This window comes from Homarus americanus, unplaced genomic scaffold (assembly GCF_018991925.1).
Source record: "Homarus americanus isolate GMGI-L3 unplaced genomic scaffold, GMGI_Hamer_2.0 scaffold41366, whole genome shotgun sequence".
Taxonomy (NCBI): Eukaryota; Metazoa; Arthropoda; class Malacostraca; order Decapoda; family Nephropidae; genus Homarus; species Homarus americanus.
In genome coordinates this window covers 4639727-4667226 of record NW_024723541.1, presented here as the reverse complement: position 1 = coordinate 4667226, position 27500 = coordinate 4639727, and the positions used below count along the sequence as shown (strand labels likewise).

At 44.3% G+C, this 27500-nt stretch overlaps 1 protein-coding gene across 2 annotated transcripts in view; it reads left to right on the top strand.

Moving 5' to 3' along the window:
* LOC121863596 (proline-rich receptor-like protein kinase PERK1) overlaps positions 1-27500 on the top strand; it is a 38355-nt gene that overhangs the window by 7248 nt on the left and 3607 nt on the right. Inside the window, exons 2-3 of one of the 2 annotated variants that reach the window (XM_042362322.1) lie at positions 24096-24210; positions 27369-27500. The exon at positions 27369-27500 is cut by the window's right edge and continues 121 nt beyond it. In XM_042362322.1, coding sequence (XP_042218256.1) covers positions 27384-27500 — 117 coding nt within the window. In that variant the 5' untranslated portion in view covers positions 24096-24210; positions 27369-27383. The remainder of the gene's footprint in view (positions 1-24095; positions 24211-27368) is intronic. The other variant, XM_042362321.1, reaches the window with a different exon arrangement.

Sequence of the window (27500 nt, the reverse complement as noted above, 5' to 3'; positions counted from 1 at the left end):
CCAACTACACACACACACACAAACACACAAACACAAACAATTAAATACACTTCAGGTTTGTTGATCCACCCACTCAGAGTAAACATAGGTTCAGTGAGAGGAAGAGGAGGGAGAAAATAGAGATGAGAGGAGTGAAAGAATTGGAAGGGGGGAAGAGGAAGGAGGAAGAGAGAGAAGGAGGGAGGGGGGAGAGAAAGGAAAGGGGAAATGTCATCAGAGTGAGAGAATTTCTGGAAGTATTGAGGGATGGAGGGTGAGGAAAAAAGGAAGGAAAAGGGGAGGAATGGGATAAGGGAGAGGGGAGATTTAAAAGACTCCTAGGAGGTTACGAGGTGATGGGAGAGGGTGAGGAAGGGGAGATGAATGGGACATAAGAGAAGGAGGGGAGGGGAGGTTTCTAGGTGGGATTCAATGTCCTGGAAGAGGGGAGAGTGGGGAGAGAGGGAGGGAGGGGAGAGAGGGGGGAGAGAGGGAGGGAGAGGAGAGAAAGGGGGAGAGAAAAGGGGAGGAGAGCGAGGCAAGGTTTCTAGAAGAGGTAAAGAGTATCCAGAGATGATAAAAGGTTTCTAAAAAGACTTTGTGGTTTCTAAACATGATAAAAGGTTTCAAGGAATAATTAAAGTTTTCTAGAACGAAGTATACACAGACATACACGCATACACAACATTCATACACATTCCTGGCTAAATTTAGATAAGATTAACATAGAGTTCAAACATAAACTTCATCTAAACTTATGTCAAACATTCGTAAAAAACAAACAAAATGTAAATGAAAGGTCCAGCGTAAAAAATAGTCTCAGGGGGGAGGAATATTTCACGGATTCTCTTGTTATTGATGGCACGATTCCCGATCCACCTACGTACCCTAGTCGTTCCAGAAATTCCCCCCCCCTACACACACACACACACACACACACACAGCGAACACGTCAGAGAGACCTCGTTCACCTATTCATGCTCGGGAATTTTACGAGTTTTTGACGAGGGTCTGTGAGGCAGTGTTGGTTTCCTCTACACTTCACGCTGGTGGTTCTTGGCTGATGATGAGGGTGTGGGTATACGGTATAAATTATCCCGTGTGTGTGTGTGTGTGTGTGTGTGTGTGTGTGTGTGTGTGTGTGTGTGTGTGTGTGTGTGTGTGTGTGTGTGGCATAAATTATATTGAGAATAAAATCATAATAAGAAATTTTATCATGGTTCAAAATACATTTCCCACACTTCACCTCTCCACTTCCCTTCATCCTCCAGCCTTAACAACATCAACCTAGAGAAGTGGACTTGTGAAAGAGACTTAGGGGTACTTGTAAGCCCGGACCTACGGCCTAGGAAACAGTGCGTTAATGTTCGAAATAAAGCAAACAGAGTATTAGGTTTTATATCTAGAAGTGTAAGTAATAAGAGTGCGGAGGTCATATTGCAACTACATCTTGCGCTAGTCAGGCCGCACCTCGATTATGCTGTTCAGTTTTGATGCCCTTATTATAGAATGGATATAAATTCACTGGAGTCGGTGCAGCGAAGAATGACGAAAATGATTCCGGTACTTAGAAACCTTCCATATCAAGATAGATTAAAGAAACTAAACTTGTATTCCCTAGAAAGACGAAGAGTGCGGGGAGATATGATAGAAGTATTTAAGTGGGTGAAAGGAATCAATAAAGGAGATATAGAAAAAGTTCTTATAATATCCGAGCAGGATAGGACTCGGAGCAACGGATTTACTGTAAGTTGGATAAGTTTAGGTTTAGGAGGGAGATAGGAAGGAACTGGTTCACAAATAGGGTGGTGGACGAGTGGAACAAGCTTAGCAACTTTGTAGTAAGTGCTGGAACGCTGGAAAGTTTTAAAGGGAGGCTGGATAGATTCATGGATGATAGAGTGGTAGTAACTCTCGACAGGAGCTGCCATGCACAGGTCAACCGGCCTATTGCAGGCTCCTTATTTTTTATGTTCCAAATATCACCTCTCTACCACCCCTCCCTCCTCCTACTCCTCCTCCTCCACCTCACCTCTCTACCTATCTCCCTCTTCCTCCTCCACCTCACTTCTCTACCTACCTCCCTACCTCCTCCATTTCTCCCTCAGCACCCACTAACACCGTTGACGAGGTGGTAACAGGACGCTTATGACTCGAGTTTATACATTGAGATTCGTCTGGCATCGTTACTTAGTCTACAAAACTATCCTGGGACTCAGAACCACAGTACTTATGATAGTTTTTCCCTTCCTAACCAGGGGGCGAATCCAGCAATATCAAAGGGGGTGGGGGAGAAGTTGTGGGTGGGGGGGTACATGGCGAGCTTGGTGATAAAATTTCCTCACTATGGGTAGAGTCTCAGTGTAAATTTGAGGCCATGTTTGTTTACCATCCCAGGTCTATATTTATGTATGAATCTTTTGGTGAATATTCTGAGTCTTGTTGGCAATGATTCGTCTGTTTTGTTTATTTGTTTTCGTTGCTGAAGGGGTAACATTGTACAAGGGAACTCACTGATTGATTTGAAACAGTGCACGGGAGAACCTGGAGGTGAGAATGTTGTTGATATTACATTAGGTTTGTATTGTTGTTGTCAGGTGAGATTTCTCTCTCTCTCTCTCTCTCTCTCTCTTTCTCTCTCTCTCTCTCTCTCTCTCTCTCTCTCTCTCTCTCTCTCTCTCAACCTGTCAACACACATCTCATAAGTTCATCAGTGTCCTTCTGTCTCCAGAGTCACGTCTTGAAGGCTCTCTTAACTAGGAGTAAACACACACACACACGCACACGCACACGCACACACACACACACACACACAAACACACACACACACACACACACACATTTGGAGGGTCTTAAGATAATTCACATTTTAAATTTTTTTTTTGCTCACAACGTATCAAGAATTTTAGTATTATCGCCTAGGTTGGATTGGGTTAGGTTAGGTTAGGTTAGGTTGGGATTAATTTCTGTACATAACCTAGGTTGGGGTGGGAGGCTATTCGTGACCTATGACCTTTCTAAGAGGTTAAATCAATGTCTTTTGTTATTCAGGGCTTTTTTTTATTACAGGACGATAGCTCTCGTTGGTTGAATATGGCTTCGTTCATCCTAGACCTTGTAACGACTGTAGAAAATTATGTTATTTTAAGGAGGTTTTCAAGAGATAGTGAGAGAGTGAGAGAGTGAGAGAGTGAGAGAGTGAGAGATAGTCAGATAATGAGGGAAGTATCTTATCAATTGGAGTACTTAGCTCACTTAAAAGGTTAGGTTAGGTTATGGTGAAGGAGGTAGTGCAGATGGATGAGGGGGTAGGTGGTGTTGGGGGTGGGGGGGGTGAAGGGGGGTCAGGTGGTGGTGGAGGAGGAGGTGGTGGTGGAGGTGGGAGGTGGTGGGGTGGTGGTGGAGGTGGTGGTGGAGGTGGTGGAGGTGGTGGAGGTGGTGGAGGTGTGAGGTGGTGGAGGTGGTGGAGGTGGAGGTGGTGGAGGTGTGAGGTGGTGGAGGAGGTGTGAGGTGGTGGAGGTGGTGGAGGTGGTGGAGGTGGTGGAGGTGTGAGGTGGTGGAGGTGGGAGGTGGGGAGGAGGTGGTGGTGGAGGTGGTGGTGGGAGGTGTGAGGTGGTGGAGGTGGTGGAGGTGGTGGAGGTGGTGAAGGTGGGAGGTGGTGGAGGTGGTGGAGGTGTGAGGTGGTGGAGGTGGTGGAGGTGGAAGGTGGTGGAGGTGGTGGAGGTGGTGGAGGTGTGAGGTGGTGGAGGAAGGCAGAGAAGTTGGTGAACTTGCAGGATGAACATCTGGGAACGACAAGAGAATCGACCCACTAGGCAAGGTTGTGTGTGGTGGTGATAGTGGTGATGGTAATGGTAGTGGTAGTGGTGGTGGTAATAACGATAGTAGTGGTACTGGTAGTGGTGGTTTAGAAGTGATGATAGTAGCAGTCGTGGTGGTAGTGGTGGTGTAGAAGTGGTGGTAGAGGTGGTGGTAGAGGTGGTGGTAGAGGTGGTGGTAGTAGTAGTGGTAGCGGAAGAAGTAGTAATGTGATGGCAGTGGTGGTAGTAGTGGTAATAGTGGTAGTAGTACAAGTATTATCAGTGATGGTAGTAGTAGTGATGATGGTGGTCAACACACCAGCCTTCAGTGGTAATTATCGACAGACCACCGAGATATTGTTCCGGTAAACACAACACTCATCAGGTGGCGGGGTGAGTGTGTGTGTGTGATTTCCTGTAGATAGATAGATAGATAGATAGATAGATAGATTGATAGTAAATGTTTCTTTTATCTCATTATTACTTGTCTTTTATAAACTCTCTCTCTCTCTCTCTCTCTCTCTCTCTCTCTCTCCACACGATGTAATTACCAAGCTCGGAGCAAAATAACAGTATCCCACATACCTCATTAAGGTCGGTTTACACAGAGGTTTAAACACGACACTCGACTCTTCAACCCCGCCTCGAGGAGAGTAACGGGAAGAAACGGGGATCTATTGAGATCTTCTTCACGTTAGTATGTCTGTCTGTTTGTCCATCTAGTAACGGGATGACAGGTGGGTGGAAAACGAGAAGCTGTGAGATACGGATGAATTAATTGCTGGTTTGATGTGAAGATTAGACACCCCAGGTTTTTTTTAACCTAACCTAACCTAACCTAACCTAACCTAACCTAACCTAACCTAACCTAACCCTAACCCTAACCAAATCGAACCAAACGAAACCCTATAAATTACCTTCATACGTAATTATTAAGCTTTCAAGGTAATTAATAAACCAGGTAGATTTGCTTCAGGTAATTACAATGATTTTATTTACCTTTTGACATAATATCTTAATCCAATTTACCTTAACACCGTCACAGTGAGAAGAGTTTAGTGAGTTGATTTTTTTTTTTTTTTGGTACAATTCTGTCATATTTCGGGTTGGCCAACAAGCTTTACCTGTAATCATAATATTGGAATTACTATGGAAATCACTGTACCTTATAACCCCACACCTGTACCTGTAGTGATGTTTAGTTCCTTAATGGATACTGTAATCATGATGGGGGAAATAACTGTACCTATATTATCTTCACACCTGTAATTCTACCTGTAATCACAATATGGAAATAACTCTATGAAAATCATTGTATAAACTCGTATTTCATCACCACACCTGTATCTATATCTCTAACACCTGTAGCAAAGTCTATGATTAAAAAAAAAAAGATAGTGAACAGATATCTATGACAAAATGACCGGGTTTTTTTCCATTATTCATCGTTCGGAGTGTAACAGATACGCGATCATTTCACATTAAAATGGGAACGAAAAATGTATTCTGAGTTTTCCCGTCGCATCATTAAATGGTGCCTGGGTAACGCACAAGTATCGATCCGGGGGAGGTGTGGGCGACGTTTGGGGGTGTTAGACAGACAGACAGACAGACAGAAAGACAGACAGACGGACGGACGGACAGACAGATACAGACAGACAGACAGACAAATACAGACAGACAGACAGATACAGAGAGAACTATCAAGAAAAATCATCTGGTAAGGATTGAGAGAGGCCAGTCAGTCAGTCAGTCAGCCAGCCAGCCAGCCAGCCAGCCAGCCAGCCAGCCAGCCAGCCAGCCAGCCAGCCAGCCAGCCAGCCAGCCAGCCAGCCAGCCAGCCAGCCAGCCAGCCAGCCAGCCAGCCAGCCAGCCAGCCAGCCAGCCAGCCAGCCAGCCAGCCAGCCAGCCAGCCAGCCAGCCACACCTGTGTTTTGGTCATCAAGGAGAAATAGCTGAGCAGGTAGAGGAAAACATTTGAGGTGAGGAGAATTACCCCAGGTGAGAGAGATGAGGTGCACAAAGGAAATGTGGTAGTTGTAATGGCGTGATTGTTTCTGTTGTGGGTGGTAGGTGGTGGTAGTGGTGGTAGGTAGTGGTGGTAGGTAGTGGTGGCAGGTGGTGGTGGTGGTGGTGAGTAGGGGAGGACTGGTAGAGGCAGGGGGAGGAATGGCTGGTCGACCTTCTGAGTTATTCATTCCACACTCTTGGCCTGTTGCTCTTGCCTCGGGTGTACCAACTTGTTCACCGTGTGTTCCATTGTTACACGTCTCTCCCTCTTTAGTTAATTTGTTCATGTTGTGTTCCATTGTTCCACGTCTCTCCCCCGAGTTACCTGGTTCATTTGTGTTCCATTGTTCCACGTCTCTCCCCCGAGTTACCTGGTTCATTTGTGTTCCATTGTTCCACGTCTCTCCCCCGAGTTACCTGGTTCATTTGTGTTCCATTGTTCCACATCTCTCCCCCGAGTTACCTGGTTCATTTGTGTTCCATTGTTCCTAAAGTCCCCTTAGTAAATCCCTACTTTTAAAACTTATCCCAAATGTGTTCCACTGTACCAAATATTCCATTCCTGCTTTACCACCATCCCAATTGTTCCTCACTGCTCTGTTACTGTTGTTGCTGCTGTAATAATCTATACGGGATGCTGTACGGGATGCTGTTTCATTATCCTAGCATTGCTGTTTAAATTTCCCCGAACTGTGCTGTATTTTCCCTAACAACTCTTCCTTAATTCCCCCGCCTCGTTGGTTTGTTTTGATTCTATCCTATTCCCAGTGTTCTATCATGCCTTGTCTAGTATATACTGCCGTGTTAAAGTGATGAGCTGTGGCATTTATCCTACATATGCATCATGAACTGCCTGATTGCCACACACTACCGCAGTGCCACACCATCCTCCCTACTACCACACCATCCTCCCTACTGTCCAACTTCCACACTGTCTCACTGCCCCACCTCCACTCAATCCCCTACCCATCTCCCCACCCCACTACTCCCCATCTCCTCACCACCCCAGTACCCCACCATTCCAACTCCCTACCCACATCTCTCTACCCCACTATCCCCTACCACCACCACCTCCCCGCCCCCCTCCCCAACCTCTCGTCATCCGTACATAAAACATGCGAAAGTTAAACCAATCCTCGTCGGTACATTAAAACACGGCACACAACCACGATACCTTTTTAATAGAGACAAAAAAAACACTCATTATGTTGATCAAGGTTCAAGTTGTGAGTTCAGGGGTTCAACAGGGAGAGATAATGATGTTTTTGAGCTCGTGTTTGTGTAGAGTTGAATGATGATGATGATGTTAAGTGGATGGTGTAAAGTAATCCATGGACACACACACACACACACACACACACACACACACACACACACACACACACACACACACACACACATAAAAACACAGTATGGAACTAAATGTGAAACCTGGAGTAGTCCTTTTAATATTCTAGTCTTATCTCCCCTTCACACACACACACACACACACACACACACACACACACACACACACACACACACACACACATTCCTATGTCCGACACAACGTTATATATTCATTTTAAAGAGTTGGTAATATTTTTCCATAGTTCCCCCTCACATTGTTTTTCCATCTGTCAGTTTTCTATGAAGTGTTGGTTTGTTTTGTTTCTGTGTCATGTGGAAGTTTTATTGTTTCCGGTATATTTTTGTTGCGTTTTTGTGCAAAGGAATTAATATTTTTAACTTTTCTTTTTTAAATTGATATTGTTTGTTTTGGATTGATTCTCTGTTTGTCTGCGTGTTTATCTTTCTGTTTGTGAGAATGATATTACCTGGTTAACATTCCTCTTCTCTTTATCTCACCTCAAAATTTGTCACGTCAGAACACACCCCCACCCACCACTGATGTCTCTCTCTCTCTCTCTCTCTCTCTCTCTCTCTCTTCGTCTTTTTCCCTCCCTTTTACTTCTCTTATCTTGTTCTGACATGCCATCAAATTCAGACAGCTGTTTCCCTCCCCAGGACCCTCATGCAAAGGGCTTCTCCACGTCTACACACCCTCTTCCTCCTCCTCCTCTCCCTCCTACACGCCCACTTCATCCTAGTCTTTCTCCTCTTTCTCCCCATCAGCTCCCCACCACTATTTCCTCCTCTTGATAGCCCACCATATCCTTACCAGCCCACCACTTTCTCCTCCTGATAACCCACCATCTTCTGACAGCACACTCTCTCCTCGCCAACCCACCATTTTCTTTTCTTCACCAGCCCACCACCTCTCTCTTCTCCAGCCCATTATTACCTCCTTACCAACCCACCACCTCCACTTCTTCACCACCTCACCAGTCCACCTTATCACCACCCCCCCTCCCTCACCTCATCAATCCTCCTCCTCTTCACCACCTCTTCCTCATCACCTAGTCACCTCCTCCACCACCACCTCCACTTCTTCTTCACCACCACGTCCTCACCACCACCACCTCCTCACCAGGCACACGTCTAAGTCAGGAAACGGTGGCTGGCATCAAGGGAGACTTTCACAGCGTGGTCGGCAGCCCGTGTTGATTCTGATCCGCACTAAAAGCCTCGCTGGGGTATTTATAAGAACCCAGGCAACAGACATGCAGAAATGGAACGGTGTGATGGAGGTGTGTGTGAGGTGTGAGGTGGTGTGGGGTGGTGTGGGGTGGTGTGGGGTGGTATGGGGGTGGAGGTGGGGGGTGTTAGGAGGGATGGGGGATTTTGCCCGTGGGAGAGAGGTGGGGTACGGGGGGGTGTGGAGGGGGGGGGGTGAGTGGGTAGGAATGTTTTGTCTAGACAGGAATGACTCAGGGAACCAGCTATACACACACGTGAATCTTCAAATGAACCCCTGAAGCTTCAAGTGAATCCCTGAAACTTCGAGTGAACCCCTGAAGCTTTAAATGAACCCATGAAGCTTCAAGTGAACCCATGAAGTTTCAAGTGAATCTCTGAAACTTCAAGTGAAACCCTAAAGCTTCAAATGAATCCCTGAAGCTTCAAATGAACCCCTGAAGCTTCAAGTGAACCCCTGAAGCTTCAAATACCCCCAAAAAGGTTAATTTGAACCCTTATGCCTCTTAACTGAACCTCTGTTACGGTTCAATACATCACTGCCTCAGAGAACCTCGAACCACCAAATCCCTAAGTTAGCCCAAAACGGTAATCCCGCTCCCTCTCTCTCCATCTCCTTCCTGGAACATACTGTAATCCTTTCCCTTCCTGGCCTTGTAATCCCTTCCCCTTGAGTATTGGCACAGTAATCCCTCCTCTTGTATATTAAGTAATCCCTTTTCACAACTTGTTTAAGGTACCTTTTAAATAAATCCCTTGTTCTTAGTATTTTACTTGTAATCTCTATCATTCTATGTTCTGTAATCCATTGTAATCCCTCTCAATATATGTCCTCTAATACACTGTAATCCCCACCTTATGTGACGTGTAAGCCCCCTGATTCACCTTCCTGGAATATCTAGTAAATCCCTCCCCTAGTGTATTTTTGTAATCCCACCAACAGGGAACATGTAATCTCTTCCCAGTACCAGGTAATCCATTTTCATGTACTTTATAATCCCTTCCCCCGGTGATTACATTGTCATTAGAACTCTTATAGATGATTGAATAGCACTAAAAATCCTATGTTAATTTTCTTTATAAAACATTTAGGTTATATAACAGAGAATAGGATTAAATATTACCCTTTGACACACACACACACACACACACACACACACACACACACACACACACATCCCTACATAAACAGACATGTACGTACACATATACTTACATGCAATGTTTGTACGTATGTGTACGTATATATTAATATACATATACGTACATATATACTTATATATACAGACAGTGTATATTAACTCATACATGTACACCAGACAAAGGCATACACAGACGCACAGAAACACGAACAAACACACACACACACCTATGTACACATATATACAGATACATATATACATAGAAGCAGACACACGCACGCATACACCACACATACGTACATGCATACATACAGACACGCTCATAAACATTCAGTTATATAAAGAGTGGATGGGAATGAGAGCAGGCAGACAGACAGACACACAGACAGACAGACAGACAGACAGACAGCCAGAACAGACAGACAGACAGACAGACAGACAGACAGACAGCCAGACAGACAGACAGCCAGACACAGACAGACAGCCAGACAGACAGACAGCAGAACAGACAACAGACAACAGACGACCAGACAGACAGACAGCCAGAACAGACAGACAGACGAACAGACACGGACGGTACAAACAATTCTCGTCGGATAAATATTAACATTTACTGGATAAAATGAACAGTCGAGTTGAATGTTGTTTACACTCCTGTTTGTTTGTTTATTTTCCTTGTTTGTTTAGTTTGATTTATGATTAAGAAGAGTAGTTCTCTGTGTGTGTGAGAGAGAGAGAGAGAGAGAGAGAGAGAGAGAGAGAGAGAGAGAGATGTATAACCAATCACCTAAGCCATCCAATACAACAATGAATAAATAAACTAAATCACTGAATCAACCACCAATAACACCCCCATTTAAAACAGTAAATAACAATGTAAACTATTCACTTCAGGTATCTCATTCATTATCTAATTAAAAGTTGCACAGGTATTAATTTATAGAACCTGGGTCGATCACAACTACTCGGGTTTGTTATTTATCATTGTTATTTGACTTTATTATTATTATTTTTTCATTAATTAGACAATTTAAGGAAGAGGTTAAGTGGCTAATATATACATTTTGCTTTCTTTTATGTTGAATATTAATGGTGTAATGTATTTTAATGGCACAGACAGACAGACAGACAGACAGACACGCGTATCTCACTTAAACAACCAAAAACAAAGGAAGGAGTGAGAGAGTGAGAGAGAGAAAGAGTATCACGTTACACAGAACATTTACCAACAAAAGCATCACTGAGACACACACACACACACACACACACACACACACACACACACACACACACACACATACTTCAGGTCAAAACTCCCCTTCCCCGTCCCCTACCCCTTTCCTCTTCTTCCCCTACCACTCCACCCCTCTCCCCTCCTTCCCTTACCCTCCTCCTCCCCCTCCTTCCCCTACCCTCCACCCCTCTCCCCTCCTTCCCCCTCCCTCCACCCCTCTCCCTCCTTCCCCCACCCTCCACCCCTCTCCCCTCCTTCCCCTCACCACTCCACTCCCTCTCCCCTCCTTCCCCTACCCACTCCACCCTCTCCCCTCTTCCCCCTACCCTCCACCCCCTCCCCCTCCTTCCCCCAAACCACCAACCCCTCGACCCTCCTCCCCCCCACGTTCAACATATTTCCCTTTGACACTCTATGCTTGCCCTTTTTCCCCTCGTTTTATTGTAACTGTGTTTGTTTTGTATGGCGAACGACCCAGCAGTCTGGCGCCTCCTCTCCCTCACACCTCCAGGCTCAAAAAATTTTCCTACGTGATTTTTTTCCCCTCTCGTGAATCTGTAAACGATGCAATAACCGAAGGTGATTAGGGAAGAGTGATTGGTATTTCAATGATTATTACTACTACTACTACTACTACTATTACTTATTGCTACCACCACTACTACTACAACCACTACAACCACCACTACAACCACCACTACAACCACCACTACTACAACTACAACCACCACCACAACCACCACTACAACCACCACTACCACCACCACTACCACCACCACTACCACAACTACTAAAATCAGACATAATCCTAATCCCACACACAAATTAGTACTTGAATCTATTACCATTAGGACCCACTAGGACTTAACCCCATTAGGACTGGGGGCTATTAGGAACCAACCTCATCAAAGAATTGAACCCCATTTACGACTAGGTCCCCATTAGGACAGTCACCAATTAGGCAGTACAAACAATACTTCATGATTGGCTGGCCATGAGTTAACAAGCAATTCGACCCGCAATGACGAGGGTAAATGAGTGAGTTATGAGGGTCATAAGAACCAATGAACGACCCTAGTGAGTGAGAGAGAGAGAGAGAGAGAGATTATAGTTGAGTACAATAGCATAATAGTACTAGTAGTGGAGTACATTTATCAACAATAGAGTACTAATTTGATAGCTGCGAGTACATTTTTTTTAACTCCTCATCTTCTGTACTATTTATAACATAGCATTTTACTGTTACGAATTAATTAATCTAGGTAATGGTTGGATGTTGTCTCTTTAAAGGTGATAATATGGTGCTAGTGAACTGTTCTCTCTCTCTCTCTCTCTCTCTCTCTCTCTCACCTCAAACTCGTATACATGTCCAGCCAATCAAACGCTACACTCAGGGGAGAGAGAGAGAGCTCGGTCAATACCTGTCACTAGTTATATCGATTCCTGTTCTTTAATCAGTGTAAAAGCAACGCCAATACCAGCGAACAACAGCGCCTGGCATTCCCTTTCACCTCCCCTCTCTCCATCATCATGCTTTAAGGAAGGTATGTGTGTGTGTGCGTCAGACTATCAGCTTCGCTCACCTTTTCGCTCGTAGTGGCACTCTTTAAATGGTATACACGGAAATGGCACCACTGTTCGGGTGTGTGTGTGTGTGTGTGTGTGTGTGTGTGTGTGTGTGTGTGTGTAAATCGCTTGTGTATATATATTCCCTAGTGTTTGTGTATGCGTGAAAGAGAGTGAGAGAGAGAGAGTGCATGTCTTCCTAATTGCCAAGGTACAGGTAGCGGTGCGTGCAGGTAACAACACACCTGTTCTCAGACCCGTGTGTGTGTGTGTGTGTGTGTGTGTGTGTGTGTGTGTGTGTGTGTGTGTGTGTGTGTGTGTGTGTGTGTGTGTGTGTGTGTGTGTGGTGTGTGTGAACCTGTGTGTTCTCTCCTGTCATTACCGGACGTAAAACCGAATGAAAACTAGTGTTATCCAGAACCTTGCGTGAGCTGTAAATAATTCCGGGTAGAGGAGTGTAGTTTTTTACGGGTTGAGTTATGTTATGGTAGGGTAGGGTAGGGTAGGGTAGGGTAGGGTAGGGTAGGGTAAGGTATAGGGTAAGGTAGGGTAGGTTATCATACTTCAATTTCCGTAATAAATTGAATCCCAAAATAAAAAATAACAATAAAATAACAATAATAACAATACCGAAAATAATAAAAAAAATTAGGTTCCTCTATCAGGCATAACAAGACCAGGTAGATAACCCAACACACAGGTAAACTCATCAATTAACCCACACCACCAGGTAGATAACCCAACACACAGGTAAACTCATCAATTAACCCACACCACCAGGTAGATAACCCAACACACAGGTAAACTCATCAATTAACCCACACCACCAGGTAGATAACCCAACACACAGGTAAACTCATCAATTAACCCACACCACCAGGTAGATAACCCAACACACAGGTAAACTCATCAATTAACCCACACCTACACTTTCATTACATACACAAAAACAAACACAATTATTTACACTCATAAAAAAATTACAATAGTGATTTAAATAACAGCAATAAATAAAAAAAAACGAAAACAAAACAATGTATTTCTCCTCTTCTGACACTCAACAACCTCCCCCCTCCCCTCACCCCCTAATTTTGAAAGCAATTACCAAGTTTTACTCTCAAAGAAAAGTTCATCAGAAGTCTTGTGAAATATTACACTTTTAACCTTTCTGGAAAACATGAACCTTTTATCTCTGCTTATTAAGTTTTGTCGTCAAGTTTATGTGAATTTTAAGTCCTCCTGTTTTTATTATTATGTTTGTAAAGTTGGATCACGTGAGGAATTTCCACCCCATAACAAACCTAACCCAACCCAACCCAGCCCACCCAACCCAACTAACCCAACCTAACCAAACCTAACCCAACCCAACCCAACCCAACCCAACCCAACACCAACCCAACCCAACCTAACCAAACCTAACCTAACCCAACCTAACCTATTTTTAACTATTAGAAGGAAGATAATGTTTACAGCAGGCAGGACGCCCTTATGCAGCCACACACACCTGAGAATTAGCAAAATATTTAACCCGAACAGCGCCAACAGGTGTAATCAATGGCTCCTCCCTCCCCCTGTGCCCTGTAATAACACACCCGCCAGGAACTACGTCTGACGAACACTCGCCAGGTTTTTGCTTACATTAATATAATTTTATGGTGTGTGATGAAGTAATCGATGCTTCGCCAGACGACCATTCGCCCGCTTATTGCCTTCAGTTCACAGGTACAAAAGATGACTTAAAATGCCTGTCTATCATGAAGTAATCGAACCTTCGCCAGACGAACATTCACCCGCCTTCTGCATATCGTTCACAGGCACAAAAGATGATTTAAAATGCCTGTCTATCATGAAGTAATTGAACCTTCGCCAGACGCCCATTCGCCCGCCTCTCGTTCATAATCACAAAAAGGTGACTTGAAATGCCGGTCTTAATTCCCAGGAGCTGTAGCCACCATCATCTGTGTGTCCCTTATAACCGGGTCAGGAGTGCCATTTACCCCTCGGTTGTTTAGGAGACCTTGAATAGTCTCCTTTTATCTCTCAGTCTCTCTCATTCTCTGTCTCTAACTCTCGTGATCTCTCTTGTTTTATTGTTGTCTCGGAAGAAATGTTCTTTAGACCTCGAATAAATGGTGGGATTTGAGAGGTGTCTCTCTCTCTCTCTCTCTCTCTCTCTCTCTCTCTCTCTCTCTCTCTCTCTCTCTCTCTCTCTCTCTCTCTCTCTCATTCTCTTTTCTAGTGTCCAAAACTTACATAGAAACACACACAGAAAACAGACACAAACGTACACACAGATACACACATACACACAATCACACACACACACACACACACACACACAGACAAATTGCCTATTGACCATCCATTCGGTTTTTAATTACAGAATGACAAAAAAGACAAAAAATGAAGAAGAAATAAAAAACAGGGGAGTATGTATGTATGTATGTATGTATGTATGTATGTATGTATGTATGTATGTATGTATGTATGTATGTATGTATGTATGTATGTATGTATGTATGTATGTATGTATGTATGTATGTAATGGATGTATGTATGTAATGGATGGATGTATGTATGTATGTATGTATGTATGTATGTATGTATGTATGTATGTATGTATGTATGTATGTAATAGAACGAGTAACTGAATTCAACAAAATAAAGGTAGAATCCGTATTTGCAATTGATTTCAGCCATTATTCACCATGCAGGTATAACAGGTGTGTGCATAACAGGTGTGCAAGAGTAAACTGCCACATATGTACACTACACGCACACACCTGAATCAGTTCCCGGCAAAACACCTCTCGCACAGTTCCACCTTAATTACTTATTCTGGATTCCTTTGCTCTTGGGATGGTAATGTGAGCTTCAGTGTAAAGAGATTGTGAATAACTTATGCTCAGGTGAAGAGGTGAAAGGTGTGTGAGAGTGAGTGTGTTTGAGTGTGAGGGTGAGTGACTGTGTGATTGAGTGCGAGAATGAGTGTGAAAATAAGCCCCTCCTCCCCCCCCTCCCCCCCCAAAAAAAAAATCCCCAGATCTTTAAAATTTAGATGAAACAAAATCCCTAAAACTAAAAAAATCCTAGGATCCTTAAGATTTGGGGTGAAAAAAACTTCCTAAAAATATAATCAAAAGAGGCGGGGAAATATCGTAGAATCCTATAGAGAAATTCTAAGAACGTGATGAAAAAGGGCCTACCAGCTCACGTCAAAGCCAAGACTGGGGATTAACTCACTACGAGGGGCATCAGGTAGGTGGGGAGAGGGGGGGGCGAGAGGAGGAAAAGGAGGATGGAAGGGGAGAAGGAGAGGAAGATGAGGGGGGTGGGGTAGAGGAGGGACAGGGGAGGAGAGGGAAGAAGAGAGGGAGTGAAAGGATGTGAGGAAGGTAAGGAAGAAGAAGGATGGAAGATAGGGAAGAGGAGAGTGGAAGAAGGGGAGAGGAGGAGAGAGAGGATGAGGGGGAGGAGAAGGGGAGGAGGGGAGGGAGGAAGGAGAAGGGAAGAGCAGGTGGCCTCAGGTGAGTCGGCTGGTTGTCTATAAGTTCTGGATACCTGGAAGGAAGGAAGGAAGGAAGGAAGGAAAGCCACCTGTGTGTGTGTGTTCTCTCTTCCTCTATCTTTTACCACAGTCTTTCTCTTCTCTCTTCCCTTTTTTTTCTTTCTCTCCTCTTCCTCGTTCTCTCTATTTTACAGGTTACCGTCAAGCCAGAGAAACCCAACTCGAGAGAGAGAGAGAGAGAGAGCATCCATGTCAAGCCTGTGGCCTCACTCTGGACAGAAGCATCCGAGCGGAATCTTAGCTGGATTTTCCCTTTATTGGCTTCCTAGGCATAGTTTAGTGGTCTCGCCGCCTCACGGGTCTCTAAGAGGGTCATATCCCTTGTTTATGACGTTGGGGAAATTATATGAGGCACGACTTTCTCAATAGGGGAGTTTCTGCCCAAGTATTACCTGCCTTATACACACATACCACAACATACTGCACACACACACACACACACACACACCAACATATTGTACACACACACACACACACACACACACACACACACACACACACACACACACACACAGCATCCTTCTTTATATATATATTGTTAATAGTAGTGGTAGTGATAGGGGAAAGGGTAGTGGTGGTAGTAGAGGCAGTAGTGGTGGCAGTAATGGTGGTGGCAGTAATGGTGGTGGCAGTAATGGTGGTGGCAGTAGTGGTGGCAGGGGTGGCCGTTGCTAGGGACTACACTGATAACAGATTCACAATAGAGTCCAGTTGTCAATCTTACTTTACCAGCCCTCGTGAATAGTAAATAATTTTATCTCTCTCTCTCTCTCTCTCTCTCTCTCTCTCTCTCTCTCTCTCTCTCATACCTCTTACCCCTCTCTCACTCTCCCTCTCTCTTTCTACTCTTCCTCCGTCCCTCTAACTCTCCTTCCCTTCCCTTCTCTTCATCCTTCCCTCTCTCTCTACTCTCCCTCCTTCTCTCTACTCCCCCTCCGTCTCTCTTACTCTCCTTTCCTCTCTATTTCTCTGCTTCCCTCTTTGTTACTCTTCTCCCCTCACTCTCACTCTTCCTCCCTCTCCCACTCTCCCCTTCCTCCTGTCTCTGTCCTCCCTCTCTTAATCTTCTCTACATGCTAATTGTTACACACACACACACACACACACACACACTGAAGGGCTAAGGTAACTGACGATACATCACTCTTGTTATTGATAAAGGTGTGTTATATAGTGTAGGTACAAGGTAACACAGGTATTAATGAACACAGGTACAATTTAACACAGGTACAAATTAACACACGAGTATGTTTATTCACAGGTAAATGTAGGCAATAATTTCCACCAGGTAAGAGGATCAGCAATATATCACGCTGACTGGCCTTACCATATCAACCTAATCATATCATTTTACTCCGACATGCTAAGCCATACTAACATGATTTCACTCACCTCACTATCATGTCATTTGCTAAGAAACCCTGACATGATTTAGTCACCCTTAAATATCATGTCAATTATAACATCAATTTCATCGTGATATGACGCACTCACTTCACCATCTATCACCAGAGAAATGAATTCAATCCTTTCACCAATTATGACGTCACTTACGATGTCAACCACTCACTTCCTGGTTCGCTTTGATGTCATTGGCTAGTCAAGACTTCCGTGGATGTTTACATAGTTACCTGGGCATATATAACAACTAATATTTACGAGTGTTTGTTAGTGCCATCGGGTGCCATGAGTAGGCGGGGTGGGGGTATGCATAGTGCCACTTTAACTCAATTGCTGAACAGTTATTGGGTAGGGTAGGGTAGGGTAGGGTAGGGTAGGGTAGGGTAGGGTAGGGTAGGGTAGGGGTAGGGTAGGGTAGGGTAGGTAGGTAGGGGTAGGGTAGGGGTAGGGTAGGGTAGGTAGGGTAGGGTAGGGTAGGATAGTAGGTAGGGGTAGGGGCAGTAGGGTGTAGGGTAGGTACAACACACACACACACACACACACACACACACACACACACACACACACACACACGCACACACACACACACACACACACACACACACCACTGAGCTATGCAAGATGTGTAGTCGTGAGCGGGAATGAAAGAGTCATGAGTGGGATTGAGAGGGCCAGGAGAGGGGTAAGGGGTCCAGGAGAGGGTTGAGAGGGTCATGATAGGGGTAAGGGTTCTATGAGTGAGGGTAAGAGGGCCATGAGTGGGGGTAAGAGGGTCATAAATAAGGGTTGAAGGGGTCATGAGAGGGATCTAGAGGGCAATGACTCATGTGTGGGGACGAGAGGGTCATGAGTGGGGATGAGAGGGTTATAAGAGGGGTGAGAGGGTTATATCCGAGTGCCAAGCCCAGGAGGTGGAGGAAAGGCAGAGAGAAAGGGAAAGGGAGAGGGAGAGGGGAGATAATATGAGTGAAAGGGGAGGACAAGTGAGGTATAGGGAAGATAAAATACGTGAGGGGAGACGGGGAGAGAGAGAGAGAGAGAGAGAGAGAGAGACTGATATATATGACACGTAATTTCCTTTACAGCAACTCGAACAATACAGGAATTACAACCATGATTCTCAAAGCCAGGTCACAAAGGTGAATTCTCGTAAGTCAGGTCACAAAGGTGGATTCTCAAAGGTTCATACGTTCAATTTTTTGTCGTAAGTGGATCGTTTAAGTTACGAAATAAAGATGGATTCTCAATGGGCCATACGGTTTTTTTCCCTCTTAAATGGACACGTTAGAATACATTTAACTAGTGCTGTAAATACGGTACAGTCCTCTCTCTCTCTCTCTCTCTCTCTCTCTCTCTCTCTCTCTCTCACACACACACACACACCCAATACAAACACCCTCACCCACCTCAAACACACTCCAGCCCCCACACACACCCTCAAGCACAACCCAGCCCACAATATAAGCTTTCTCAGTTCGTCATTACAGTGTGCATATTTGCGTGTCTGGGGTAACAAAGGTTCTCAAAGTCGCATATTTTTCAAGTCAGCGACACTCAAATTAAATTCTCTGACCCCCCCCCCCTGTCTTGCTTCCCTGCTATGACCTACATCAGGTTAAAGGTGTGTTTTACCTGGCTTACACGCACTCTAACACCTCTTCACACACACACTCTAGTCCACACACACCTTCACAGATCATCCCACACACACACATACCCCTCACATACGCACACACACAGACTACACACACACACACACACACACACACACACACACACACACACACACACACACACACACCATCATACATATTTCATACTGTCTAATTTCCTTTTATTTTCGTTCGTCAATTACTTCAAGCACGAGGGCTGGAGTGGGCAGTTAGAGACACACTTTGCACATTTCAAGCTTTAATAATACTTTTTATCTACAGCCAACTCGTTTATCAGATTCCTTAACCTAACCTAACCTAACCTAACCCAACCTAACCTAATCAACACCTGCAGGTCAAGAGGTGTAGGAAAGTCACCACCGTCAGGATGTTCAGTATATCGACCGGTGGGGGGTGAGGGAGGGGGGGTGAGGGAGGGGGGTGAGGGAGGGGGGTGAGGGAGAAGGGGGAGATGTTTCTTACTGTGCCCGAGTAGAGTGTGTGTGTGTGTGTAGGAGCATCGAGGCTACCATTATCCATGAACAACTACGCTGGACTGGCCATGTTACCCGCATGGACAACAGTAGACTGCCAAAGCAGCTACTTTACAGTCACCTAACGAATAGTAAACGTAACGCCGGCGGGCAACTGAAAAGGTATAAGGATAGTCTTAAGACAAACCTGAAAAAGTGCCAAATCGACCCCCTCACCTGGGAGACGATTACTCCACATCGTAACGCTTGGAGGAGCACCACACGGGAAGGTGTCAATACTTTCGAGTTAGCCCGACTGCAAACCGAGGCAGACAAGCGCCAACACCGGAAAGACGCTGCCACCGACCCTCCCGCACTAGATGTAGCCCCCCACATGTGCAACATCTGTGAACGACCCTGCCGGTCCCGTATCGGCCTCTTTAGTCACCTCAAAACTCCCTAATAACTCATACCATTGTCAGACTGAGCTGAATATCATTACGGGCCTGACCTGAGTGACACAGCAAAGTAGTAGTAGTAGTAGCAGCAGTGTGTGTGTGTGTGTGTGTGTGTGTGTGTGTGTGTGTGTGTGTGTGTGTCCCTTACCTCCTTCAACTAAAGAGTATCACCCTCCTCCTGACCCTAACACAAACTTAACATGAGTGGAGAACACCGGCGGAAGTTACACGCCTTGTTTACCTGAAGGAGGAAGACGCACCATGTACCCGCACCCCAGCGAGAGCCTCTTACCTGCAGCAGGACTAAGGAATAATCAGGTTCCCTGGGCTATAATCACGCCCGGCTTACTGCTGAACGCTGCCGAGGTCTGAGGCTGTCTTCTCTGCATACTGTACAGGGTGTTGTAGAACCTCTCCTTCAGGAAACCCACTACACTATACCACACACACACACACACACACACACACACACACACACACACACAGGTTAGGATTTTTTTAGGTATCTTTTGATCTTTTATTTTGAAACAGAATTAACGATGATAATATCTGAAAGGTTAAGTTATTTACGTCACTTTTAAAGAAATGGGGAAATAATTATTTTTTATTAATTTGTCTAATATCCTGATCTGTGTGTGTGTGTGTGTGTGTGTGTGTGTGTGTGTGTGTGTGTGTGTGTGTGTGTGTGTGTGTGTGTGTGTGTGTGTGTGCGTGAGTGTGTGTGTGTAAAGTGTGTAAAAGCGTGTCATTATCTTGAGGAAGCACATCAAAAAAGTCAATCAGTAAACACGGCGAAAGCACAAGGAGGAATAAGAGGAGGAATAAGAGGAGGAGGAGGAGGAGAGTGAGTGGGGAGGAGAGGAGGAGACAAACAACAACAACAACAACAAGAGCAAGAAGAAGAAGAGCAAGAACAAGAGCAAGAAGAACAAGAACAGGAGCAAGAAGAACAAGAACAAGAGCAAGAAGAACAAGAACAAGAGCAAGAAGAACAAGACGAACAATAAGAAGAAGAACAACAACAAGAAGAGAGAGAACGTGAAAGCTTTTAGGAGAGGAAGATTCCTTTGAATTGTATCTTTATCATACAACTAAAGACTCGACCATCTTCTTTGTATGTGGACGAATATTGCTCGTCCTCTGGGGATGAGAGAGAGAGAGAGAGAGAGAGAGAGAGAGAGAGAGAGAGAGAGAGAGAGAGAGAGAGAGAGAGAGAGAGAGAGAGAGAGAGAGAGAGAGAGCTGAAACCTTACTCTCGCAATCAAGTCTAATACTGTACCAAGGAGCTTGTTACCACATCTCGACTCACTCAAGGGGGGAAGAGACAGACAGACAGACAGACAGACAGACAGACAGACAGACAGACAGACAGACAGACAGACAGACAGACAGACAGACAGAGAAACATTACCCCCACCTACAACACCAATCACCACCACCACCACAACTACAACACAACATCAAAACAACGAGAAAAATAAAACACATTCAACATTACAATCAACACACATCACTTACTGAGACGCCTGGACGAGGTTAGTGTCACTTGGGGGGTGGGGGGAGGTCAGGGTCTCAGGTGGGGGGGGTCAGGGTCTCAGGTGAGGGGGGGGGTCAGGGTCTCAGGTGGGTGGGGGGGGTCAGGGTCTTGTGAGGGAGGAAAACACATCTCTCTCTCTCTCTTCATTAAGGGAAACTGGCTATAGAGTGTTAATACAAGAAGGAAAAGTTTGATATATATATAGTACAGGTAATGTTCTACAGGTGTGAGTTTATATTGATGTTTTTTTTATACGACATTGTGGTGTGGTTAGGTTAGGTTAGGTTAGGTTATGGGATGAAGGGAAATGAAGATGGTGGAGGTGGGTTCAACAACAACAACAACAACAACAACCATAAATAAATTGTGTTTTTATCGGCAAAATTACGAGAAAATTAAACACCAAATCAACAAAGTCAACACGAATTCTCTTCCCCAACCTTCACACAAGCGAGGGGAAATGTAAACACACACACACACACACACACACACTGGACTACCCTTTTTAACTCATTTTATTGGATAACATTCTTCCTCCCAACAAGAATGTCCAATTGGCCAGTGGGAAGGCTTTGATGTCTCCTCCCATCTCTGAGAAACTTGTGAAAAATGTGTGTGTGTGTGTGTGTGTGTGTGTGTGTGTGTGTGTGTGTGTCTAGTTCAGCAGTAAGAACACCAGTGATCAGAGAGGGAACAGTGATCTACAACCAGTGATCAGAGAGAGGGAACAGTGATCTACAACCAGTAATAGCAGTGACTACAACCGGTAGAAGCAGTAACAGTGACAACAGAACTAGTAACAGTGACAACAGAACTAGTAACAGTGACAACAGAACCAGTAACAGTGACAACAGAACCAGTAACAGTGACAACAGAAACACTAACAACAACACACCCACACGAGTCAGCCTAACAACACCTCCCATACAAACATAACAAAACCCGAGACAAAAAAAAAAATATTCTTATTGACACTCGTGTTTAAAATTCCTCCCTGGTGGACAGTAGAGGTTAAGAGTCTCAGGTGTAACTCAGGTGTCATTTGAAGGTCATTTTGGTAGATATTACACCTTAAGTGAGTCATTTAGATGCGGCGGTGAAGTCTCCATTGTGAGGGGTGATAGTCTCGTAATGATCGTCCCTTTGAGAATTTGGAGGTGAGGGTGAAAGGAATGGTGAGGTGATGGGGTGTGTGAGGTGGGTGAGGAGGAGGTGTGGGTGGTGTTAGGAGGGTGAGTGTGGGGAATGGGGGAGTGTGAGGGGGTGGTAGGGTGAGAGGAGGTGTGGGGTGGTGTTAGAGGAGGTGGGTGTGTGAGGGGGTGAGGGGTGAGGTATGGGATGAGGATGGTGGTGGAGTCTTGATTTATAATGAATCAAAGGTGAATGATTTAATTACAGGTGTTTGTTGGTATTCATGTGATCTTTTTACCTGGGAGTGCCGAGCTCCTCTCTCTCTCTCTCTCTCTCTCTCTCTCAACCCTGGGATAGACATTGGTCAATTACACACCAATTAGACTCTTACACCTGAGGACGACCCGAGCCTCCCTGGCACTAATCACAGGTGTGGTGCTAATTACAGTAAGCCATTATACTAATTACCGGTGTTGTGCTAATGACTGCACCTCTTTATTACCGGGATTGTTTTAATCGCCAAGACAGAGGCAGAACGACAAAACATAAAAAAAAAACACAGTTAAGGTACAATTACAAAACTAACTCATCACTGCGCAGCAAAAACGACCCCCCAAAAAATATTATACGACCTCATAAACCTAACCTAACCAATATTAGCAATCCTTTCAACTCGCCAGACGAACATTCGCCAATCTTCTGCCTCCACTGCCGTTCGTTTTTTTTTACATTGTGAGTAATATTTTCAAGATGGTGGGTTGAGCTGTCATACTCAGCAGTTCTGAGAAACACAAGACAATGACTACCCCACACACCTCCACCCTCCCCACACCCTTCCACCCTCCCCACACCCCTCACCTTCACCCACACCCTCCCCTCCTCCACCCAGGCCTCACCTCCACCTCCCACCAGCCCACCCACACCACTCCCACACCTCCACCCCTAAACACACCTCCACCCCCTCCCACATCCCCACACCCTCCCCCACATCCCCACACACCCTCCCCTCCTTCCCCTAAAAAAATATTTAGTAAAAAAGCCGTCACGACACACTATTGTTAGACGCGATTCCTTTGTCTCTTGTCTCTCCCTATCTTTCTTACCCAACGTTATCATCTTTTTATTGTTTAAATTTTAATTAATCTTTTTTATCGATTTTTTTTATATATTTTTCGTTGATATTTTTCTTATCGTAATAAATATTTTAGAGATGGTTTGGTATTATGGTAAGTTTATCTCTGTCTGTGTTCTCCTTGTCTCTCTTTCTCTCTGTCTGTCTCTTTCCTCCTGTTTGTTTGTTTGTCTGTCTGTCTTTCTCTCTCCACATTGTCTTTCTCTCTTACCTTTGTCTCTCTCTCTCCATCCTTCTCTCTCTTCCCCCTTTTTCTCTCTCTTTTATTTCCCCGTCCACCTCTCTTTCCTCTTCTCTCTCTCTCAGTTCCCCGTCCACCTCTCTTCCCCCTCTTTCTCTCTCAGTTTCCCATCTCCTTCTCTTTCCTCCTCTCTCTCTCTCTCTACCTCATTCTCACCTCTTTCTTCCCCCTTAACACTCCCTTACGTCATTCAGGGCCTCAAGGAGGACATGTCAGCCTCACACCTCGTCCTCCAGGGTGTCAAGGGGCGCCCCTGGCCCTTCCTCGTGACCCTGGAAACCTCCCCTAAGCTGTTATCGGGTACAAAAGGTGAGGCACTCTTTGTCCCTACCTGAGGCACTTGTCTTCACCTCATTTCTCTCTCTCTCCTCCTGTTTTCTTTTTGTCTTCAAGCTTTTTTTACTTACTTTTTCAAGCTTTTGTTTACGCTTGTCTTCATCCTTTGTCTACTTCTGTTTTCAAGCTTTTGTTTACGGTTGTCTTCACGCTGTTATTGTCTTTAGAATTTTGTTTGCTTTTGTTTTCAGACTGTAGACACGAATTTTACCTAACCTAAATAGTTGAGGTATAGTCAGAGAGTAATAGTGACGCCATTTTGTTTATTATCTCTGTGCCTGAGCTTAAAGTGAACCAATTAAATGCATTCCTTCGTGAGCGTAACAAGTTAAGGTAGAGTCTCAGTGTAATTTTGAAGACATTTTTATCATTAATTGAGTTTTTTACCTGAAGCCATTTAATTATATATAATTTTCTTTAATTATGAAAATATCTCCCCACCCGGTTTTCATTTAGTTAGATATTAAAGGAAGAATCTTAAAGCAATTACCTGTGTATTTAAACATAAGCCAGGTAATTACTACGTGCATTTTTACGTATTAACATCGGGGAAATTTTCAGCGTTAGATCCATTAAGATTCTGAACCTTATTCGTTATCCCCTCTTACTTATTTATCATATTTATTAATGTATTTTTTTTTCCCTCCTACGTTATCAGTAATATGTACACTTACCTGCACTTAAACCTAGTACAGTGGCTGGTGTGTCTTGTGAAATGTGGCAACACTGTGTTTGTTTATGTAGCATCCTTATTCTGGCTACTATTGAGAGGTTCCTTAGGGGTGTTAACATCATGTAAACAAACACAGCTCTGCCAAATCTCACGTAATGCGCCAGACACTGTACCAGGTGTGAGTGTAGGCGACTGTACATAAACTAACCTAACCTGTTGTTATGATTTATTGCATTATCTTCTGTTATCTCTTATTAATCCATTCTTTAGCTTCAAATGTAAAGGATAAGAATGAAGGGAGTGGGAGGAAGAGAGGAGAGAGGGAAAACGAATAAAAAAGTGATTATGAGGAAACAGGAAACAGGAGGAATGGAGAGAAGGAAAGTGTGAATCGAGAAAGAGGGAAAATTAATAAAAGAGTGACAAAGAGGGGAGAGGAAAAAGAGTGAAAACGATAAAGATAAAACACAAATGAAGGGAGAGATATAAAAGAGAGGGGGAGGAAACATAGGGTAGAAGTATAATTAGATAAATGATTAAAAACGACAATATGAATAGACAAATGAACATAAATATTGTGTCCCGTGTGTGTGTGTGTGTGTGTGTGTGTGTGTGTGGTGTGTGTGTGTGTGTGTGTGTGTGTGTGTGTGTGTTATTATCCCACCAAACAACATCTAAACACCAGAGGTTGCTTAAGCCAATTGTACGAAGGGAGAATTTATCTGCAGCCAATGAAAACCCTGATTAGCCGAAAGCTGACGCAGATCTCGGAGTTGTAGGAAGCCTCATCGGGGTCATGATGAAGTCTGTGAAGTGACTAATTGGAAATTTACCTGGCGAATATTACCTGTCTGAGAGAAAAAAAATACTGACTGGAGTAAAAGAGAAGTATTTATTTTTGTATGTATGTATACCATCTTGTGACTACACTCCACACACACACACACACACACACACACACACACACAATCAATAGAGGTATTCAGTGCTCTGATTGGTCATTTAACTTTAACAAGAGAGCATTAGTCCAACAGTTCTTAAGGCCCTTGAAACAATACATCAGGAGTCTGTTTATACTGAAGTTTGTATTGCCTTCTCCCCCCCCAGTATCCCCTCCTAACCCCTCACCACCCCACCCCTCCTGCCCCACAACCCCCCCACCTGCAGGGGCTGTGTGTTAATCATTATAAATCCTCTTTCTGTCTGTCTGCCTTTCTGTGTGTGTGTGTGTGTCTCTCTCTCTCTCTCTCTCTCTCTCTCTCTCTCTCTCTCTCTCTCTCTCTCTCTCTTAATTTTCCCTTTTCTTATTTCCTGTTATTCTTTCCTTCTTTCTATTCTCTCTCTCTCTTTCAATTTATATATAACTCCTTATTTCTTCTCTCTCTCTCTCTCTTTATCATGGCTGAGAGAGAGAGAGAGAGAGAGAGAGAGTGTGTGTGTGTGTGTGTGTGTATAAACTTGGCTGACAAATTATCTTCTATGAAAAATGTAAGCTCCCCCCTCCCTCCTCCTCCCTCTCTCTCTCTCTCTGTCTCTCAGTTAATTACAAAATATGACATTGGCCCAGGTGTCATTCTCATTAATCACAAGACACCTGGTAATTAATTGGTCGATATCGTCTGTGAATTAAAGTTGATATCTTACGTATCTTACACATTCATACACACTCTCAAACACACTCATACACAAACTTAAAAACACACTTACACACAAACTCAAAAACACACTCATACACAAACACAAAAAAACACATTTACATACATACATAAACATAAATAGAAACACCATCCTATGTATTTACACAGGTTTATACATATACATATATACATAGCACAGTAACTAAACACAAAGGGTGGTTTAACTTCAGTATATCTCTGACAATAAACCAAATCACCAGCAGAATAATGTTGTGTCAAAGGGAATTATTGTCCATAACACAGCATAGGTTAGGTTAGGCTAGGTTAGGTTTAGGTTAGGCTAGGTTTAGGTTAGGTTAGGCTAGGTTAGGTTAGGTTAGGTTAGGTTTAGGTTAGGCTAGGTTTAGGTTAGGCTAGGTTTAGGTTTAGGTTAGGTTACCCCCCCCCCCCACAGCCTCACCTCAGCACACCTGTACACCTGCATATTAACTCCTCTCACCACTACACTATTTCCAGACTATCTTAGCCTCAGTGAGTCTCATGTGAGGCTTAAGTTCATTTAAGCTCAAGAGTTTCCGTTGAAGTGGATGGTGTAGTCTACAGGAGATGTGTCTTGGTCTAGTGAGGGAATGTAATTTGCATACAGGTGTCCAGGTGTGTGTGTGTGTGTGTGTGTGTGTGTAACTGTGATATTTCGTGGGTATAATTTGCTTTGGCGGGTTTTTAAATTGTTGTTGTTGTTATTGTTTTTGTTGTTGTTGTTGTTATTACTGTTATTATTGTTTTTGTTGTTATTATTGTTATTATGTCCTCTTCCTCAGGTGCAGTTTGGAGTAATGGCAGGTAATAACACCTCCTCACCTGACCCTGTGACCACGCCCACGCCGAGGGACACCCACTACACGCCCTCCACCACCACCACCACGATCACACCACCCATCACCATTAACACC